General features: G+C 37.1%; 1 protein-coding gene across 5 annotated transcripts in view; it reads left to right on the forward strand.

The window, feature by feature from the left end:
• The window catches only part of LOC121951566 (collagen alpha-1(XI) chain-like), a 173,078-nt gene that overhangs the window by 112,365 nt on the left and 41,919 nt on the right, over window positions 1-18,794 (forward strand). For 4 of the 5 annotated variants that reach the window (XM_088085788.1, XM_088085787.1, XM_088085786.1 and 1 more), the window contains 17 exons: window positions 1,809-1,916; window positions 2,099-2,152; window positions 2,435-2,488; window positions 3,279-3,332; window positions 5,843-5,896; window positions 9,646-9,753; window positions 10,481-10,534; window positions 11,581-11,634; window positions 12,257-12,364; window positions 12,926-12,979; window positions 13,067-13,102; window positions 13,205-13,258; window positions 13,709-13,970; window positions 14,829-14,941; window positions 15,125-15,193; window positions 15,470-15,703; window positions 16,332-17,995. In XM_088085788.1, coding sequence (XP_087941914.1) covers window positions 1,809-1,916; window positions 2,099-2,152; window positions 2,435-2,488; window positions 3,279-3,332; window positions 5,843-5,896; window positions 9,646-9,753; window positions 10,481-10,534; window positions 11,581-11,634; window positions 12,257-12,364; window positions 12,926-12,979; window positions 13,067-13,102; window positions 13,205-13,258; window positions 13,709-13,970; window positions 14,829-14,941; window positions 15,125-15,193; window positions 15,470-15,703; window positions 16,332-16,478 — 1,617 coding nt within the window. In that variant the 3' untranslated portion in view covers window positions 16,479-17,995. Of the gene's footprint in view, window positions 1-1,808; window positions 1,917-2,098; window positions 2,153-2,434; window positions 2,489-3,278; window positions 3,333-5,842; window positions 5,897-9,645; window positions 9,754-10,480; window positions 10,535-11,580; window positions 11,635-12,256; window positions 12,365-12,925; window positions 12,980-13,066; window positions 13,103-13,204; window positions 13,259-13,708; window positions 13,971-14,828; window positions 14,942-15,124; window positions 15,194-15,469; window positions 15,704-16,331; window positions 17,996-18,794 lie in introns of those variants that run through there. The other variant, XM_088085785.1, reaches the window with a different exon arrangement.

The raw sequence follows: 18,794 nt of genomic DNA on the forward strand, positions 1-18,794 counted from the left end.
AACGATGCTTTCCAAAGGCATGATTTATTTATTTTTTTATCTGCATTAAAGCATATACAAAAAACAGCCATTTAAAGTTACATGCCCCTCCCCTAAAGCCAAATTACAAAACATAGGCCCCTAATATGTGATAAAGTAATAAAAAAAACTTTAAGAAGTATTGATGGTCATCTCAGAAAATGTATGGTCTATAAAAATCGCCTCAAAGTCGAAAAGTCATGGAAATTTATCAGTAACAAATGTGTATGAGTCCTCGGTATAAATCATGATAAAGTACTCACAGATCAGAGCATTGATCCAATCTAAACACTGGTTGTGTACACCAGGGAAGCCTTACCTTAGTAATAGGAATAGCCCACTCCCCCTTCTTGAGTCTGAGTCCATCAGGTTGTATTGACGTATCTACCTGCTGCCACGTACCTGTTTACGGTGACAGATAGAGCCCGTGTTGCACATCTCATTGAGGTCAATTTCAAAGGTGCCACTCTGGCACTGACTAGAGAAGTGCTCTGCTCTAATGGGCCAACTAACGATTCTGGGCTTGTAATTAAGCTCCAACTGCTGCTCTTAAGACACTGTTGCTGCTATTACTAGAGGAAGAAAAAATATATTGTAATGATAAGACTATTAAGGCTAATCATTTACGAATGTAATTTTTATGTCTACATGCCGGGGATAGCCATGGCTGGAGGCATTATGTTTTCAGAGTTTTTACGCAGGTAAATATTTCCTTACGTCCCATTCTTGTGGAGGCGATATCTCAAAAATCCCTTAGGGGAATTTCTTTAAATTTGGCACCATTGTCCACTTGGAATCAAAGATGAACTGATAAGATTTTGGTGGTCAAAGGTCAAAGTCATTGTGGCCTTTTCTGTCTCATTATCGTGAACAAAGTATCTAAAGAACACCTCGAGCAATTTTATTTTTCTTTCAGATTTGGCACAAACATCCACTTGAACTTAATGGTGGCCATGGGTCATCACGACCTTGCATCCATCTCATTCTCGTGAACTCAATATCTCAAGAACACCTTGAGGGATTCTCCAAACAGGGAAAAAAACATCCACTTGATGATGAACTGACTAGATTTTGGGCAGTCAAAGGTCACTGTGACATTGCATACATCTCATTTTGTGAACACTATATCTCAAGAAGGGCTTGAGGGAATTTTGTCAAATTTGGCACAAATATCCATTTGCACTTTGTAGAATTTGCTAGTCGAAGGTTAAGGTAATGCTCCCTCATAAAATATGTTTTTGGCCATAACTCAAGAATTAATGCTCTAATTATGACAAAATGTCACACTAATGTCTAATAGGATAAAATTATAATAGTAATGATCATATTTATACCAAAGGTCAACTTCGTTGTTCTGCAAAACACTTTTCTGGTCATTACTCAACATCATATCTCAGAAACAAAAAGGGAAATATAAGGTCAGATCCTGAATTTGTGACGCTAATCTTGGGTGTCCACCTTGAAACTGTGCTGATTGTATAGATCTTCTGTGCTGCCGGGGGGAAGATAAGCATGAAGCATCCATGTTTTTACAGACATGGATTTAATTTGTAACTGCAACTTGACAGGTTTGTTGAGGCATACAAACGCAAGGCAGTAATTGTAGTTTCCAACTGTTAGCGCCATAGTTTGAGTTCTTAGATAAGGTTTTTGTGTGTTTCGTTGCCAGTCAGAGTGGCAGATTTGATGACACATATGCCGTGCACCTTATTTAGCAGGCTATTGTCAAAGAAGTGCGAATGGCCCTGATGGGGTCTTCATGGTGACAAGCCTGTGATGCATTTTTCCAGGGACCCAGAGGAGAGACTGGTGAGAAGGGAGAAACTGGCCCACCAGGAGCTGCCGGACCTGCCGGTGCACGTGGACCCCCCGGAGATGATGGTCCCAAGGGCAACCCCGTATGTCACTTGCCACTGTCACACACACACACAGCCATGACTGATGCATTATTAAATCTGTCAGCTGCAGAATCACTGTGTCACATTTCTCAGTCGAGCTGTCTGCTGTCACAGCTGTTGTTGACACGCTGTCAAATTTCTGAGTCAAGCTCAGTCTTTTCAGTGTCTCGATCTGTCTACAGGGTCCTGTCGGTTTCCCAGGAGACCCTGGTCCCCCTGGTGAGCCTGGTGCTGCTGTAAGTGCTACATTTATCCCTCAACCAATCTTATGTTTAGGATGTTGTACCATTCAGTGAGTGGCAATAAGTTATTGTTTTCTCTTTTTCATGTGTCAATCTTGACTTTTCCATTTTGTGTTGGATGATTTTGATTTTTTTGTGTGTTTTTTCTTTGGTGTAAAACATCTCAAATGTGCCATTATTACGTTACACATAACATTAATCCTTACTGTGATGTGAAATGGCATTGCAGTACCATTTATGAGATGAATAATGCTGTCATTTGTGTGTTTTGTTTAGGGTCTTGATGGTTTAGCAGGGGACAAAGGAGACGATGGAGAGGCCGGACAACCTGTGAGTATTACCCGGTCTAAAAATGACATATACTTGCTCAGAAAACAAATTAAAAATATCCAACCAGTCACAGTCAGCTACTAATTTCCCATCTACATAATATTGTGTGAAGATTAAATCCTTAGGCAAGGCAAGTTTATTTATATATCACATTTCAGCAACAAAGCAATTTAAAATGCTCTACATAAAACATCAAAAGCATCAAGACATAGTGCAAAAGAAACCCATTACAAAAGCACATTTGAATGCAATTAGAAACTTAAATAAAGAGCTAGAGGATATCAAATAAAAAGTTAAAAATTACTGAGACAGGTATAAAATACAATAATAAAGTAACAGTGCAGTGTAAAATGAATAAATATTTGATTTATTTAACGACAGAAGCAAAGAAAAATGTCCTCAGCCTGTTTTTCTCAGAATATATAGTTGTAGTTGTAGCCTTAATGTGTGAAGTAAGCCTGCGAATGCAGATTAGTTTGAACGGGCAGAATTTTGAATATCTATAAATTTAATTATTTACTTCAACATTCAAAATCTAAACAATAAGGGAAGTTGTAGAAATGAAACTTTTATCAGTTCTGCTTGAAATCCTGTTGCTATTATTTATTTTAAATTCTGCTCTGTTGAAATCGACCGCCTATCACTTTAAGTGAAGTAAATGTAGCAACAATGTGGAAAACGAACGAGACCCTATTTTTTTTTTTTTTTTGCAAAAGTAGCACTTTCTCATGTAACAAAACTCTCCAATTTTTATGAAGTGGAGTCAAGTGTTTTATCTACTCTATTCTAGGGCCCTCCAGGTCCATCTGGTGAAGCTGGAGTACCAGGACCTCCAGGCAAAAGGGTGAGTACATTTCCAAAATGATGCATGAGATGATGCTTCTGCTAAACTCTGGAGATACTCTATTTTTAGATTCACAATGCTGTTACAGGCTTGCATGCTCTTACCCACTGTAGGGTGATATACATTAACAACAGCATTTTATGTTTGAACTTTAGATTAATATACAATTGTTTGACAGGAAATGATGTCCATTAGTGAAACGGAGTGCCTAGAATAACCACTAATTGCAGACAGAGCACATCCTGGAAGAGAATATTGACGTATTGTGGGTTCGACTTGCAGTAATCTGAAAGCAGCAGCAGCACAGCAGCAGCTGCTGCTGCTCACGTCAGGAAATTAACTTGTCACTTTAATATCTGGCACTCAATGCCCTTTCCGTCACATCAGACTTGAGCTGACATTATTTCATTTCTCTAGCGTGGCATTTTTTATGATGCATTCCATTTACTGTTATAATGTTTTACAGTTGGCAATAAAGCGCACCATTAATGTACTGTATGGAAGGCTGGCACAATGTGGCAAGAGAGGATAGAAACTTTGTTTTTTAAAGTGATTTAATTTTGTTTTGTGTACTTCAGTCGAGATGATGCTCAGGAAAGTGAAACTTATCCTCCAGAGCATCAGTATCAACCAGCTCTGCTGCACACATCACTGCAGTCATCGGATAAATTTGAGTGATTAACGTGATGAGCTATTTAATTACAAAAACAACAACAAACAGTGGCAATGATTTTGCTTCTTCTAATTTTAGAAACTTGATTTGAAAGTATAAGTCCATGTTTGTGATGCCCAGAAATGTGTTACTACAGAATGGTCATGCAACCTTTTATTTATTAGCATACTTTGCATGAAATTGTGAAAAAAAGGTCAAATTCGGGAAATGGCTATATTTAGGCTTTTATTCAACTAAGAAAAGTAATCTTGGGGTTTAAATTTATGTTTTGATGTCCAAAAATTCCCTTTTACTACAACTAAATAATGCAACCTTTCCTCGTTAGCATTACTATTAAGTGTGTAATGAATTGTGTTCAAAAAAGGTCAAAATCAGGAAACGGTTATATTTTGGTTTATAGTCATGTCCAAAATTCTCCTTTGCCATAACTAAATAGTGCAGCCTTTCTCTACTAGAACCTTTTGCATAAATTGTGTAAAAAAAAAAATTGTCAAAATCAGGAAATTGCTATATTTGCACTAAAGTTCAAGTTAATGTTTTGATGTCCATAAATTCCCCTTTGCCATAACTAAATAATGCAACCTTTCCTTATTAGTATAATTAGCAAGTGTGTATTGGCACACAAAGAATGGCAACATAAGACTGTGTCATGTATATGGTCTCGGTTTCAGAACTTAATAATTAGATGTTTCTAACATTATGCAAGGGGATTTGCATGCCAGCAATGGACACTGTAACCATAGCTGCTATGACAAGTTGCAGAATTCCTCAAAAGGCAGTCAGTTTTGAGACATATAAGCCAGCAATCGAAGAGTCGCAGAGTAGTATTTACGCTACTCTAATCCCTGTATATATACTTTTACATAAGTAGAGGATCTGAGTACCTTTTCTTCCACCACAGTAGTACAATCTGAGGTGAAATGTAAAAAATCTACTACTGGTGGTGCTTCACTGCCATAAATGTTTGGTAAGCATGAGACGCACTAGTTTTCTTGTTTTCCTACAGTTCTGTGGCTTGCATTAAAATGCAGGCTCACACGACTGATCATACATTTTAAAAATGTCTGTATGGTAAGCACTTTTTAGACCCTCAATTTGTATTCCAAGGGATACCATCCAGGTGACAGAGGCTACAGAACAAATTAGACCCCAGTTCCATGTCCATATTAATGGACTTTGCGATATGATTTCTCATCCTTCACCAAGGTAATTTGGGTTTAGTCTCTTTCCCAATATCTCTTCGAAATTGACTCAGGTTTGGTGCTCACTGATGCATGTGGCTGCTTGACTACATTAGCACACATGCACGCACGGGTGCACACACACACACACACGCACAGTCAATAATGCACATAAACAGTTGCCAGGGCTCATAACCTACATTGGAGACCGGTGGCTTTTGTTTGGTCTATTTGATTATGGTTTCTAATGGCAAATGACAGCCCACTTACAAGGTTCTGACCAGAGGCTGTTTGGTGAAAATGCTGATGTGCTTTTAGCTCAGTATGTTGGGAATGTAGGGCAATTTGCTCGCACTGATGTCGCTTGGCCCTGCATAACCCTCTCGCTTTAAAAAAAGATTCAAGGTCAGAGCATGCATCAGCTCAACAATTAGTATGTAGCAGGAAACTACTGCTTGTCAGCAAATGTTGGAGAATTTCCCTTTCAGAGAAGAAATACCATTTTGTGCTCTTTTCAATAGCTTTATCTAAAATGTTTTGACATGGGGAAGTACAGTTATTAAGTGGGTTTTTTTTTTTAAATAAAATGATATATTTATATATTTGAAGCATTCGTGAAGAAAACTGTAATTGCATTTTACTGTTGTTCTTCTCAGGGACCTGTTGGACGAGCAGGTCAGGAGGGCCGACAGGGAGAAAAGGGATCCAAGGTAAGTTTCTAACCACCTGAACCGTTTGACTTAAACATATTATGATCAGCTCTTGGGGATGGATGTATAAAACTCTCTAAAGATTTATGCCAAAAATTATATGCATGCACGAAGGCACAAATATTCTCATGCGTTATTTTTTGTCAGATTTAAAAAGCCATGCACTTCTTTGTCTTTTTCAGTGTTATAAATCTAAATCATTGTAGCACTGGGCCCACATGCACAAGCCTCATTTGCATGCCCAAATTTCACCATAAATGGATGTAGTAATGCCCTTAAACATGCATTTGCATATTGATACTTATCGATACTAAACCTGTCAATGAGAAATACAGTAAAGAAAGAGCAATTTCACCATCTTTGTCGCATTAGCAAGTTCTTTAACGTGCCAGAGCAGCTGTTATTACACACAGCTGTGGATATTTGTAGCATCTGTACCACTAATTCAGCATGTTTCTGCAAACTGTCATTGCATAAAATCTCAGTCATCATTATTATTTAAAATCAGAAGGATGATCAATGATTAATTCACGGTGCTTAACTATTCAAACTGACTTTACAAAATGCTTCACTGGATAAAATTAAATAACCACTGACATGGAGTTTAACATGTTAATTAAAATAATGATGAGTTCATCACTTATAAATTAACTTCCTAAATGCACCGTTGATTAACTTTTTACAAAAGCTGCATAAGCTACAAAAATAACCTCATAAAACAATCAGTGAAATTGGCTACCAGCCTAAAAACAATGTTGTTTAATCTCATCCTTTCATATCACCTGCAGCTATCTCAGCTGGCACAATAGGTACGTTGGATCTGAAGAATTCGTGGGATTTGCACATTCTTGCTGCACATTCCTCGTACCAATATATAGGTGTGAAAAGGCTTATGCATATTTTTTGGGCATACACATCGTTTGTGCATCTGGCCCCAGAAGTTGTACTTCTTATTCTAGCTGGGATGAGGTTTTGATGTGTTGATGTGTTTATATGAAAGCCAAGAAAGGCCTTAATTTGAATCATATAATCAACTGAATACCTAATTGTGAATGTTGCTGCTACTGAGTATTACATTTTAAACACCACTTAATTTACTTAAAAACCTTCTGAATTAATGATTACATGTATTTTTTTAGGGTTCACAAACACAAGTGTCAAATACTCAAACAGTTTTATTCAAGTTCCTCAAATTCATTTGGTAATTTTTAGATCCAAAACTTAAGTCAAAATACTCAGATGCTTAAATTGGATTGGCGCAATTCATACATTAAGATGGCACCCTGTTAGAAGTTCAAATGAGTGAGCTAAATTTTTGATATCAATTCAATATGTTTAATATATATATATATATATATATATATATATATATATATATTCTATATTCTATATGTTTTTAAAATCTGAGAAAACTTAAATTTACTCTATGGAAATGTCAAATAGGGCAATTCAAGCCACATAAATTACAACCAGATGAACTCAATTGGTTGAGTTTTGTATTTTTTGTTTTTTTAAATTAAAAGTAATCCTTAATTTTTCAAGTCCCTAATTTCTTGGAATTTTTTAAGTTTCCTAACAATTACTCTGCTGCAAATCAGTACTAATTATAGGGAAAATAGAGTAGTGTTCAGCTGTTACATGTCCAACTATTAAATTAACTCTAATTACTTGCTAGCGTAACCTTGAGAGTCACTGCACAGCAGGTTAGGTGAACATGCCAAAATCAAGTTTCTCTCCAGGTGACGCACAAATACACAGTGTACTTTCCAATTATGATTATTCACATGGGCTTAAATGGAGATTTTCTCTCAAGTAACTTCACAATTCCCAGTAATTAGTACCAAGGTGCATACTCATTTCCAGGAAACTTTCCAGGGAATTACAGACTTATGGAATAAAATGTTATCTAGTTTTAAATATTTCAATTTATTTGTATTTTCAAGTCAACATTAAGTATTCAGCAGAGGTACAATTTCACATTAAGGCATCAAAGGGTCCCAGTGGAGATTTATTTTTAAATATTATCAGATGTTTTACTGTTGTTAAAATTGGCCCACTAGAATTTTCGTATTCTTTGGATTTTACAACTAACGTGGAGACATTTGAGAAAAACAAAGTTTTCTTCACACATTGAGTGTAACATGAATAGCCGACATACAAAGGATAATTTTGGAGGTGAAGTATCCTTTCAGTTGCCTTTCTTTGCTTCCATAAATGGCTGGCAGTTAAATAAAACTGATGAAATGTCTGCAATGATAGATGTCCAGCACACAATGTAAAGGGCAAAGTAACAGATTTAAACCCATTCCTGTAATATCCTGCTCAGGTGTGCATTTAAGTCTTCAGCTCAGATCTTGTATTTTTGATAAAACTGATTTGTCTCACGGCAGAAGCAGTGGGGTTTCTTGAGGCTATCAGCAGATTTGATTGCTTTGTTAAAATCCATAACATGCCTGTGTTTGCACAAATGAGGTGACTCAAATAGAAAAAAAAATCTTTGTATGCCTCAAAAGAAATTGTTTGTCTCCAAATCAGTTTGTTCAAAAGAAATGCGCAGACAGAGAACCTGACAAATCTCAGACACAGCCTCGCGTTTTCTTTTGTTCTCTGTCTTTCTCCATCCCTCACACAGACACACAAACACACACACACAAACACACACATACACAAAGTGCACATTCTGTCCATATTGAGGTAAGGATTAGAGTTGATTTGATGGAGACAAGACAAAGCCTGCGCAGTGATCCTAGAGTGTCAAATCCGAGCCTAATTGGTTGTCAGAGCAATTTAATCCCCTCCTCCGATCATCCTACTCGATATGACATCTGTGGAACTTCAATACATAAGAACTCAATGTTCCTGCACGAAGACAACAGACGAGAGCTGGTAACATTTGATCTGTTTGGATGTTGCAAATCCTCGAATCCTTCCAATCTGAGGTTTTTGTGGAAGGAAAACACTGCAGGATTGCTTTAATTATCAAGTTGGATAAATGTCTTGTTGTCACATTTGACCTCACACACTCAAAGTAACAGCATCAAGATGTGGAGTTTATTGAGCAGTAGTTGCACTATGGAGAAATGTTTTTAACCCTTTGAGACCATGGCATGTTGGCTCGATTTCTTTTTAAAACACAGGAGGCAGGCAACGAGCAACTTTAGAAATTACCCCAAAATTTGCAAGGAATTAGTAAAAAGTTACAAGAATATCCTCTGAAATTAGCCAAACAACAAAAAAAGAAAAAGAAAAGAACAAAAACAGGACATGACCTGCAAAAAGTTAAATAGTAAAATAGAATTAATAAATATAAATAATAACAATTCTTTTTCTAAATATAGCTTTCTTGGTATTATTTGATAATTTTCTAACAATTCTCTTTTTTTAGTTAATTTTCAGATCATGTTCTTGCCACCTTTCACTATTTTTTAGCAGTTTGTGGGACATTTCATGCTGATGAAGTTGCTGGTTGCCTTTTTTCCCATGTTTTTTATAAAAAATCAAAACAATTAGTTCACATTTTAAAGGTTAAAATGGTTTGAAAGGGCATCTAAATGCAGCACAAGAAAACTGATGTCGATCCAGGTTTCAAAGGTTTAAGAGCGAGTCTCTGTTTTGTCAAAAATCCCTGTCAGGTTTTGAATGAAGGACATATATTCAAATGTCTGTTAGGACTCAGGTATGCACAGAATGTGTGACCCCTGTAGACCATGAAGAGGGACTGATTGTTTTTTTGTGCTGATGTTTTACAGGGAGAAGCTGGAGCCGAGGGGCCTGTTGGAAAAACTGGACCTGTGGGACCTCAGGGGCCTGCTGGAAAGTCTGGTCCTGAGGGACTTCGTGGAATCCCCGGCCCTGTTGTGAGTGCATTTTGTTCATAGAAATCCATCACACACCAGGTAGAGTGTGTACATTTAAGACTGAGCAGAACCCTGGGTTCATGTCCCGCACGGGCCCTTTTCTGTAAGTTTCCTATCTCGCTGTCACTATCAAATGGAGCACAAAAAAAATTTTTTTTTTTCAAATTATGTTTATGTTTGGTTGTGTATTATGTTTCATAAAAAAAAACACAATTTTGCAAATCCGTTTTTCAAGCCATCTCATAAATCCATTGACTAGAATTAGGTCTGTGACTGTCTTTCCATCTTGAAGCAATTACATGTTTGGCTTGTAACACACAAAAATTGATTAGTTTGAGTTTCTTAGCATTTACTGGAAAATCTGTACGATATAATAAACAGACTTTGGCTTCGACAGGAACAATACTTTTTGTCAATTTAGACATCACAAATGCCCTAAAAATGATCAAATATAATACATAAAAATCTGTCACTGTTTTTATGCTAGAGGGTTCACAATATAATCTAATTGAAATCAAATCTTAGAATTTAAATTGTGATTTTTTTATGGAGTAAATTACACGATTGAAACATGTTAGTTTAAATAATCTTGAATTAAAACCAGAATTCTGGCATCATAGATACTTTTTGACATGTATTCCTTTTTAAATGTGTCAGTATGTTTGAATAGTATTTAATCTTATGTAATTAGCCAAATACTCATAATGATTTCTTTCTTCATTTTCAGGGTGAGCAAGGACTCCCAGGTGCTTCTGGTCAAGACGGCCCTCCTGGACCTTTGGTAAGACATGCTCTCCCACCTGCTCAGTGAAAAAATAGTTGTAATTATTGTATAAGTCAAAAATACATTGAATGCTGACACAGCAGCACTGCATGCCCTCTCCTTGTTAAAAAGGTGTTACATGCCTTTTGCTTGTTAGCCATAAAAGGACATTAGTTATCAGGGGAGGAGTGCTTTATGGTACAATATGCCAAGTTTTGGTGTGATTATATTACAGCATTGCAAAGCTGCAAGGATTAGTGGTTTGGCAGAAAATTAATCAGCAACTTCTCTGATAATCCAGTAGTTGTTTTAGACATTTTTAAACAAAAATGCTGAACATTTTCTGTCTCCAGCTTCTTAAATGTGAGAATCTGAGGCTTTTTTTGTATGCCCTTTAGGATTTAGGATTTCTGGTTTTCCATCCATCCTTTCTTGTAAACGCGATATCTCAAAAGCACCTTAGGAATTTAAAAAAAAAATTATATTTGTCTGATTAGAATTTGATGGTAAAAGGTCAAGGTCACCGTGACCTTGCATTCTTTGCATTCTTATGAACACGATATCTCAAGAACACCTTGAGGGAATTTCTTCAAACTTGGCACAAACGTAAAATTTGAGTCAAAGATGAAGTGATTAAAATGTGGTGGTCAAAGATCAAGGTCACTGCAACCCTGTGTCCGTTTCGTTCTCATAAATGCAAAACCTTTTCTGTTTTCCAGCTCCTGTTATGTGGTATGTGATGCTTCTTTTGTCATGAAAGTAAACTGAGCAGCTTTGGATTTTTTTTGGCTGTTTTAGACAAAAACATGACATTTCAATTGTATGGTAGATTCCTCTATATTTTTTGCTATTTTATGGAAATGATAATGTATTGATGAATATTTATAAGTATATAAAATATTTATAAGTTACTTACCTAAAGTTTTGCTTGCAGCAGTAATTACATTTGCTCAGTAAGATAAATGGAGAACATTCACCTCCAATTCAGAGATCTGCGATGGCTGTCACTGTGAAATAATGTAACTGTCGGTTATGCTTCACAAGCTGATTCTTTCCCTCTACAGGGACCTCCTGGACTTCCTGGTATGAAAGGTGACTCTGGATGGAAAGGAGAGAAGGTAAGACATTATTGTGATGCTAATCTCAAATTGCTTTATTGTGTATTTCTCATATCTCTATATGTGCCTTATCTGCAGCTTTCAAAGTAAGCAAACAGCTGGGCCTGTTGCCTCTATCTCTTTGTTCAGTCTGTCCCTGTAAGGATGGAGAAAGCATCTGCTGCGTGCTTTCACACAGTGATTTAATGCAGCAAATGAATATGTATAAATTCAATAATATCATCGCTTTAATGGTCATTGGTTAAATGCCAGCATGCAGTAGTCAGAAGCAGATAACCATAACTCTGGCCAGCAGCAGGTGCCGAGACAGACCGTTGTTAAATATGACGAGCACCATAAACACACTAATTATTTATAGGCAGAAATAAGACAGCACCGAGGTCGCCTGGCCAGACACTGTGCATAAACTTACAGCTTTATTTGCATTTCAATTTCTCTTTGAAAAAATGCTTTCATTTTCTGCAGATGATGAATGAACAGAAATTAAACTTTAGTAGATGTAAAAATGGCTTTTTTTCCCCCCAGTGGATAATTTGTGCAAATATTGTTTCCCTTTCTAAATCTATTTCAATGCTTTTGTCTCACTTTTTGTTCTTTATTTTTTCCTCTCTGTCTGCTCCAGGGTCATCCGGGTCTTATCGGTCTGATTGGACCTCCTGGTGAGCCCGGTGAGAAGGGAGACAGAGGATTGCCTGGAGCTCAGGGTTCTGCAGGTGGCAAGGGTGATCCTGTAAGTGTCAGGAAGAGTATGCTTTATCAAAGTATACTCTCCAATGTCTGCACAAGAAGTTGAATCTTATAAAGTCATATCTGTGCATAATTTAAGGGAGTGTGGTTCATTTCCCACAAGACGATATACAGTCATAATGGAGAAATGGAGCCTTGCATTTAGACATTTTAAAAAAAAATCTTTAATAAGGGCTGGGTATTATTGGGTTTTTTTTATTAAAATCATGACAGGATCACATGATAACATTATCATTCTAGAATCTTCTGGTAAATGATTCTTAAGAACTCAAACATACACTAAATTCTTTTGTGTGTGTAAAGAGTTTTGTCTAATGTAATTCATGACTGTAGACCCCATTTTGCATTAAATGTCAGTTTGCTTAATGTATATGGCTTTTGCCATATTGGGATATACATCAATATGGAAAAAATACATATATCAACCAAAATTTATACCACATCTAACAGCCCTAATTTTGGACAAATATATAAAATATCATATCTTTAATGAAACATCTACTAATTGCAAATTAATAAAGACTGACCTCTTTATTTTTGAAAGGGTGCTGGTGGTCTCCAAGGTCCTCTGGGTCCTCCTGGTCCCCCTGGTATTTCTGTAAGTTCTGTTTCTTATTGATCAAACATTTTTCCAGTTTGTTACATTATTACTGTTGCTCATCTCTTAATATTGCTTTTCCATTAGGGCCCTCAAGGACAAAAAGGTTCCAAGGGATCAACTGTAAGTTGCTTTTTCATCATTTTCAGTCTTCTGGTGCCCATTATGTGTCTTATGAGAATGGGTTTCTTTTTAATATTAACATCATACTTTGTTTTCTGTCAGGGTTCACAAGGTCAGAAGGGAGACACTGGAATTATTGGACCACCTGGACCACCTGTAAGTTATCTGTTTATTGTCCTTAGATGTATACACATTTTACTATTAAAAATGCTATAGCTTTATGTTTAAATACTGCTCTAAGTAGAGTTGAAACAATCTGACATATAATGGATGAGTCAGAAAATAAATCAGCAACTACTTTTATTATAAATAAAAGTATTTGCTGGTTCTAGCTTCTCAAATGTAAGAAATTACCATTTCTTTCTGCTTTACATCATAGTAAACTAAGTGTCTTTGGATTTTGGCCTTTTAAAATTTATAATTAAAAAGTGTGAAAAAGTATGAAAATAACTGCCAGATTAAACAATAACTACAATAACCAGATACAGACCTAGTACTGACCGTGTAGAGCCTGGGATTGACATAGACAACACGCTTTGGAAACCACCTCTTAACAAATTTGTATAAACAGCAATAATGTGCTTCATCTTCACCTCCGTCTTCCAGGGTCCACCCGGTGACGTCATCCAGCCGCTGCCCATCCAGCAGTCTGCCAGGAAGACCAGGCGTCATGCTGAGATGCAGGGAGATGAGGCGCTGGCAGACTACGGTGTAGATGGCGTCGGTATGGAGGGAATGGAGGACGTCTTCGGATCCCTCAACAACCTCAAACAGGACATTGAGCGCATGAAGTTCCCCATGGGCACCCAGGACAATCCTGCCAGGACCTGCAACGACCTGCACCTCAGTCAGCCTGACTACCCAGATGGTATGATGGACTGTTTATATTTTCATGAACAATGAGAGAAAATTCAAATTGCGCAAACTGAAATTGGGAATATGATAAAAAACCAATGGAAACACATCAATAAAAAAAAAACAAAAAACTCAAATTTCTCACAAAAAAAGGTTTAATGCTCGCATGCGGTGGCATTTGAAGCGATTAAAAAATTAGCGATTCGTTTTTATAGGTCACGTTAGGTCACAAAGAGCGTTAATAAGAACTGGCTCCTTTGGGCATGATGCAGCAGGATCCATAAGAGGTGTTTTTGCATCAGATAACTCTTCAAAAGTTTAGCGGATCATGTAGAGGTTTTTAAAGAAATTTTAGTGAAAGCATGGACAATCACCCCCCAGAAATCCCTCATCCCGCTTACACTGATAGACATTTATATAAAAGCAAGAAATACTATTTTTGCATGTGTATGACTAACCAAAAACGCCATAGACACTTTTTGAAATCACAGTAAGGCTGCAATAGACGAATATGTTAATTGTTGTAAAAATCTTCCCTTCACAGTATACTAGAGCACGAGATGACATCATTAAAGGTTTGGCATTAATCGGTTATTAAAATATCTGCTGTTTGATATATATTCTTTCTATCAGTTCATCAGGTTGCAGCTCTAAAGGAAAACACTCTTTTTAAAATCAAACCGTTTTAGCCTGCTTGTGGACACTCACCCAAAACCTAAGATAAACAATCCATCAATGTATTTTGAGACGGTTGAGCAATATTGTCTTGAGCATGAAATAACAGCAGTGTTAGTATTTACCCTCTAAGAGGCCAAATCTGTGCTTCTTACCGCTGCCTCGGCTCTGTCTCATGGCCGTGTTTCTCTCTCAGGTGAATACTGGATTGATCCAAACCAGGGCTGCATCGGAGACTCCATCAAAGTGTTCTGCAACTTCACAGCTGGCGGAGAGACGTGCATCTACCCAGATAAAAAATCCACAGGAGTGAGTCACTGGCAAAAGTTAACAGCTGTTAAATACAGGAACAGACCTGAATTAAATGATGTTTTTAAAAAGATCAGTGTTCAGCTGCTGCAGCACTGACACATTTTCAAGTTCTCTAACCGTCATTAACATGTGGGGTTTTTTTGTTTTTGTTTTTTTTTTTGCTTGTTTTTTTCATTTTAGGTTAGAATATCCAACTGGCCCAAGGAGGCTCCAGGTTCATGGTTCAGTGAGTTTAAACGAGGCAAAATTGTGAGTCACTCCACATCACTTTTTGTTTTCTTATTTCAGATGTTCACATCCTCTTTTAGGTAATTTAAAAAAAAAAAAAAATCAGTTCCATCACTTTGTCCGATTTACAGTAAATCTTTCCTAGCCTGCTTTCCTCATCACATATCTCATCCCTCTTTTCCTTTTCACCTCACATATCCTTCTCTCCGACTTTTCTGTCAAACCATCTCTCACCACCATTTTCCCTCTCTCCATTCCTCATTCCCTTTGTCCTTCCCTCCATCTCTCTGTCCCCAGTTGAACTATGTTGACGTGGCAGAAAGCACCATCAACACAGTGCAGATGACCTTCCTGAAGCTGCTGAGCTCCTCGGCACGGCAGAACTTCACCTACATTTGCCATCAGTCTGTGGCCTGGTACGACGCCAAGGCTGACAACTACGACAAGGCGCTGCGCTTCCTGGGCTCCAACGATGAGGAGATGTCTTACGACAATAATCCCTTCATCAAGCCGCTGTTGGACGGCTGCTCGGTAAACACTCATTTTCTAACTTGCTTTTTCTAAACTCCCCGAAATCCCACTAATCCTCACAAATATGTAGACTGCTGTAGAAAAATGTCAAACAATAATGTTTATACAGGTACAGACCAGAAAGACAGGGGACAGTGTAGAATCTGATACTGGTTAAGAAAGCAAATGCCGTTCCTTTTTATGCACTAGATTTACAGTATTTAATAACTGATTGATTAATGGATTATTATATATAATATTTATAGTCGGGTAATTTTTTGTCCTTGAAGACGTGGAAGTGTATTGTATCAAAATCAGTGTTGTTGCTAATCCTTGACGTGTCCGAGACTGTTAAAGAATAAAAGCATCTCTATTATCTAGCTTGTTATCAAACTGTTGTTGATTTTCAGATCATATTGATTGTGGTTTAGTTCTTGTTTTTACTAATACAATCAGATTTCAGCTGAGCGGAAGATCATCTACAGTACCTGCTTACTTGTACCTGCTTTTCAAGAAAACTGGGTCCTGTGTTGTATTTTTTATGTTTTAATCGATGTTTTTTATTAATTATTATTACTAAAGTCATCTAAAAGATTTTGTAAACCACCCTGTACCACCATAACTAAATAACGGTCCTTTGTGTTCACAGCTGAAGCAGGGCTACTCAAAGTCGGTACTGGAGATCAACACTCCCCGCATCGACCAGTTGCCCATCATTGACGTCATGCTGAATGACTTTGGGGAATCCAACCAGAGGTTTGGCTTTGAGGTCGGCCCCGTCTGTTTCCTCGGCTAGACACGCCCCTACTCCCCGCTGAAGGACAGGGTCAGAGGGTACTTATTAACACTCACACACTGAGATCTGACAACCTTAACCTTCTCTCCCCGCAAAGCAAAAAAGCATTGTTTTCTTTTGTTGCTAAGAAGATCCACTCAAGCTCAGAGAAGAAGACGTGCCCTCTGCCCTGTCATGAAAGCGCTGACCAGGGGAAACTACTCCTCGCCCTTGTAGGGCCAGAATCACATGACTTTAACTTACATGTACTAATGGGAGTGACATCAGGAAAAGGACATTTGATGCCGTGGCGGACAGTGGCGCACTTTTAGCAACAGAGAGAGGATCCACTCACCCCAAGCCCCATCCTCCCTTGTCCTTCCCCTCCCACCACGCCTCCCTCTCTGGATGCTCCAGGTGCTGCTCTGAATACAACCACAGAGGTGCTTTTGTGCAGAATCACAAAACACACAAGGTGCTACAAAAAGTGCTTTTTGATAAAACTGTAATTATTATTATTATTTTGTACAATATTGTTCCGAATCCACTCTAAAAACGTGCATGTGCCCCAGCTCTTGGAGTTTGAATAAGTATTTGCTAAACTATATAGAAATAAATCCAATGAATATATTTGTGTTAAAAACAAATTTGCTAAGAAATATCTTCTAAAACCATTCCAATTTGTAAGTACAAAAAAATCCTTTTGTAAATAATACAACTTTCAATATTTGATTTTTATGAGAGCAAACAACTGGAACATAATACCTAAAGCATTTTGCCTTTTCATGACGTACAAGCTGGTATGCCCATAGGGATATTAAGCCATAATAAGATGACATAGTAATATAAATATTGTAAGAAAGGTTTTATTCTTCCAAATTTTACTCACCTAGATGTTATATTGTACCTCAGTTTCTTTTATAAAATGTGGACATATTTGGCTCTTCAACCATGTTTTTATCTTGATAATACAATCAAGTTTGAACATTATTTGCGGTGGCTACCTAACAAAAATCTTTTTTGTAAAGTTAAATTCGAATTCCAATAGTTGTTGTTTTTTTCATAATTGACAACAAGCCCTGTCCATTTTCCTTGTAATAGTGAACAAAATGTTTTCATGTGCCTTGAATTGTTCATTCAAAAATATTAAAACTGGATTCTGAAAAATGTCGGGTTGAATGTCTGTATTGTTGGCTATTTGAGTGCAGAAATGATTAGTGCTCTCTTTGTGATTCTGCGCCGCCTTATACATACATTATAACCTTCCTTCGCCGTGATAATTTCAGATTAGGAGGATTAGTGGCTCCAAGGGTTCGCGTTCATGTGATTGATTCTGCTGAGCCCAGGAGCTGTGATCTTTTCTAACTTTCTTTCTCTGACTCAGATTTGACTTTGATCACAATCTGTTTGCATCTCCACCTCTTTAGCTTAAAGCAATAATAGCATAAACTTCAGAGCCGCTTTCAAACCTGTGTAATTACAGTATGTTTACAATCCATGTACAAATGAAATAAATCTTTGGTGCTTTGCCAAATGCACACTGCAATTGTTTGCATTCACTCACAGATTATCCTATATTTAGAGTAAATGTAGTCAATAGAACTTGTGTATCAAGAAAAAAATCGGGGTTGCTATAACTTGTGCTATAATGTAGTTAAAAAGTATGAAAGATCATACTATAGTACGTCATGAAAGGTCATGCAAAAAGTCATAGTATGGTATGTCAAAAAACACATACCAAAATATTTTATAAACAGCTACAGATTGCTATGTCTAAAAGATGCCCCCAAAAAGTGAAAAAGAAGTAATAGTTTAGTATGTGGAAAAAATGTGCACTGAATGGATGATAATATAGAATGTCAAAAAAAAGCCATATAAAGTCACAATACTGTGTGTCAACAAAAGCCCCATAAGAAAGTCATATTATAGTTTGTCAAATAAATTGCCATAACATACTTTTTTGAACAACATGCTATAGTATGACTTTTTGGTGTGATTTTGAACGACATGCTCTAGTATAACTTTTACGAAAGATTTTGAACGACATGCTATAGTATGACCTCGTGGTGGTTTGTGTCACTTTATGGTGTTAGTCTAATATACAACGTTTTTCCAGGTCTGTAAATTCAGCGCAGCAGACGGAGTTCTTTTCATGCAGCTGAATGTCACTCTGATAATTGATCTGTTGATACATTCACACAAGACCACATTGATAGATGAGAGGCGGTATTTGCAGATTTTTGTAAGTGAAAGACAGTTTTTGGCCCAGCAGAATGAATGGTTTAGTTTCTCCTTTAATGCGCTTGACATTCTCCTGCTTCTCTCTACCTCTACTGC

This window comes from Plectropomus leopardus, chromosome 12, assembly GCF_026936395.1.
Source record: "Plectropomus leopardus strain MGB_pleo_1.0 chromosome 12, ASM2693639v1, whole genome shotgun sequence".
Lineage (NCBI taxonomy): Eukaryota > Metazoa > Chordata > Actinopteri > Perciformes > Serranidae > Plectropomus > Plectropomus leopardus.